We start from the raw sequence: 2,984 nt of genomic DNA, 5'->3' as shown, positions 1-2,984 counted from the left end.
GGTTGCAGGCACATGGTATAGCTGGAGGCACCAGCATGGATGCATTGTGTAGTGGTGGGGGGACGGGCCATGGACATGCAGTGCACTGGGGAGCGGTTGTGGGCACAAATTCAGGGAGGTGGGGGGCACATGATGCAGTGGTGGGGGAGGGCATTCATGGGGGTGTGTGGTCCATGGGGCATGCAACTCCTAGCTACTTAGAAGTTGGATAGCCCTGACCTAAACCAAAGAATTCATTGTTCCCTACTCTGTGTGTGTTTTTTCAACTGCACAAAGATTCAAAATTTACACAAATTACGAACATTTCAGTAAATACTTGTCAAATGTTATTTTACCCACGTTGCTAGGTAATAATTAGTTCCAATTCACAGAATTCAATTCACTTACTATATGTAAAATAGTTGAAAATTGGTCCTGTAAATCCATCTTGTGAAGCTTGGTCTTTCAGAGGAGACAGTAGTGGTTCTAATTCTTCAATTGTGTACAATCCAGGAACCTCACCTGTATCAGGAACAGTGCAATCTACTTTAAAAATGTATTAAGTAATCAAAATACAACTAGTAAAATACCATTAAACTTCCTGTTTGGTGAATTTGGATAACACGGAATCCATCTACATCCATACAGGACCTTTATCATCATACTGTCATCAGAACAATAAATCCAATAGTGTCTGTGATCTCATTTCTATAAAGAACTTGACATTGCTTGCACCACTGAGATACAATTCAAAGCATCCTGCCACCCTACCCAAGCACTATTCACTACAGGATACTCTATACTTCACAAGTCAAAACAGACTCCAGAATGCAGAAAGAGAAGATAGAGTAACAATACAATACCCCTCAAATCTCAGATACCCTACCCTAGAAAGAAACAAATAAATAAGATCACTTATGTCAATGGTGCTCACCCTTTCCAGCACACAAGCTGATCAAGCAGAGCATGGAACTGGATCCAGCCCATGGGGCTGGGCCCACAGACTGACCCCAGGGGTCAGGTTCAGCCATTGTGCTGGACCAGGTTGGTACTCAAGGCCATGTAATCCAAACTGTGGGCCTCCCCATGGGTTCAAAAACTTGGCAACAGGAGCAATTAATACTTCCACCGCTCCCCTGCCACCAAAGACCTGTAGAGAATCTCACGGGGCAGATGACTCTGCTTCACAGGCCAAATCCAGCCCATGGGCCATACTTTGAACACCACACACCTATATGACTATGAGGCAAAGGCCAGGACAAACCTAGAAAACTCAGTAATATAGTGGCCCCCAGATAGAGACACTGCCAATCTCACAGAGGATTTATGGAGCTGCTGCTTAGCTTGGCACAATGATGAAAAATTGTTTGCAGCTTAATACTATTCCCACTAGTAGCTTCTCTCCTTGTTATGACAGATGAGTAGCATCTCTCATGTGGAGTTCAGAGACTAATCTTTGGCTGGAATTCCAGCCTAATCTTCTTTGCTAGAAGTTCCAGGACTAAGCCCAGCACCACAGCTCAAGCCCTCATTATTCTTCCAAAGCTGCCAAAACACTTCAGTAGCAGATAATTTGCATGAAGACAATACTTGTGCTTTTACATTTCCTTTATTAACAAATTAAAAATTTTACTCTAGATTATCTTCTAATCATTTACTACATTATAAGAATAACAGAATTAAATGAGGAATAAAACTGGTATCTGAAATAGAATTTTCAAAATTCGTATCAGAATAAGAAATGTCTTACTGTCACACATGTCTTTTTCTCATTTATAACAATTGGATACTAAGATCAACAATTCTTAGTTATAACAAGTATTAGAGAAGACAAAATACATTTGTATTGCTATAGAAAAACAATATGCAGAAATGTTTCACTTAGACAAAGAAATATCTTTAAAATTTAAATAATTATTTGGGAACCAACTCAATAGAGCATTCCACAAAAAATGCTTTTGCAAAGTAATGTGAACACTATCAGCAAATTTTTGGCTTCTGAGGCTCAGACGTTTTTTTCCCTCAGTGCCTTACAGCAAGCTCTGAATCCTTCTCTGAATGGTTTTCCAGTTGCCAGATATATCCATTTAAACAAATTTTAACATCTTGTTTTCAGCAGCTGTAAAACCTATAGGCCCTGGACAGAATGAAATAAACACAATGTGACTGGCATGAATATTGTGTATGCTTGAGATGTCTCTTTGAAGCTATAATAATATTAATTTATTGTACAGCTTTCTAGAGGAATACTAAAGCCTAGAACAAATCATGGGGATTCCGTTTCCTGAGAATTGTTGAAAAAACAACTTACTAGGACAGAAAGGTTTCTAAAGCGAAAAAGAACAGCATCTTTTTTTTCTTTAGAACAGCAGCAGATTATTCAGATTATGCCACATCTTTTCTGTAGGATTATATGACTGGAAAGAACAGCATGAGGATATTTTGCTCTGAACCATGAAAAGATGAGTTAACCTTTGGCAAGTAAGTTTTGAAGTCCTTAACAGAACATTGTCGTTATGGAAAACATAATGAGGTTCCTGGCTACAAAAAGCAGCCTACCCTGACACCTATCTAGCAAGCATGATAGCTACAAAAAAAACAGTGTTAGTGGCAGGACAGAATGGTATAACTACTGCCCACAGATCAAAGGTAATGGCTTTAAACCCTTATGTCAAGTCCCATTCAGGGAAATTGGTCTGACCATACCTACAGGCAGTCTGACACCTTTAAGATATCTGAATGATCTACCAAGAATATGCCTATAAGATGCTTTTTATAATAAACAATGGCATATTATGGTGCTAGGATGTAGTCCCTTGTCCATACTGTACAGAATAGAATCATACAATCATAGAAAATGGGGGTTGGAAAGGACCTCAGGAGATCATCTAGTCCAACCCCCCTACCGGACATAAGAAAAAGCTTCTTTACAGCCTGTGTCCAGGAACAAACTCTTTAAGTAACCTGTTCCATTGCTTTACTACCCTACTAGTGAAAGTTTTCCC

General features: G+C 39.4%; 1 protein-coding gene across 1 annotated transcript in view; it reads right to left on the bottom strand.

Annotated features, from left to right (window-relative positions):
- DYNC2H1 (dynein cytoplasmic 2 heavy chain 1) overlaps window positions 1–2,984 on the bottom strand; it is a 601,360-nt gene that overhangs the window by 466,257 nt on the left and 132,119 nt on the right. Inside the window, exon 51 of the mRNA XM_019524237.1 lies at window positions 388–501. Within this exon, the coding sequence (XP_019379782.1) occupies window positions 388–501 (114 nt within the window). The remainder of the gene's footprint in view (window positions 1–387; window positions 502–2,984) is intronic.

The sequence above is a fragment of the Gavialis gangeticus genome, unplaced genomic scaffold (assembly GCF_001723915.1).
Source record: "Gavialis gangeticus isolate Ggan-Ray unplaced genomic scaffold, GavGan_comp1, whole genome shotgun sequence".
Lineage (NCBI taxonomy): Eukaryota > Metazoa > Chordata > Crocodylia > Gavialidae > Gavialis > Gavialis gangeticus.
Note: the sequence above shows the minus strand (reverse complement) of the source record. Positions and strands in the feature narration are given on the sequence as shown.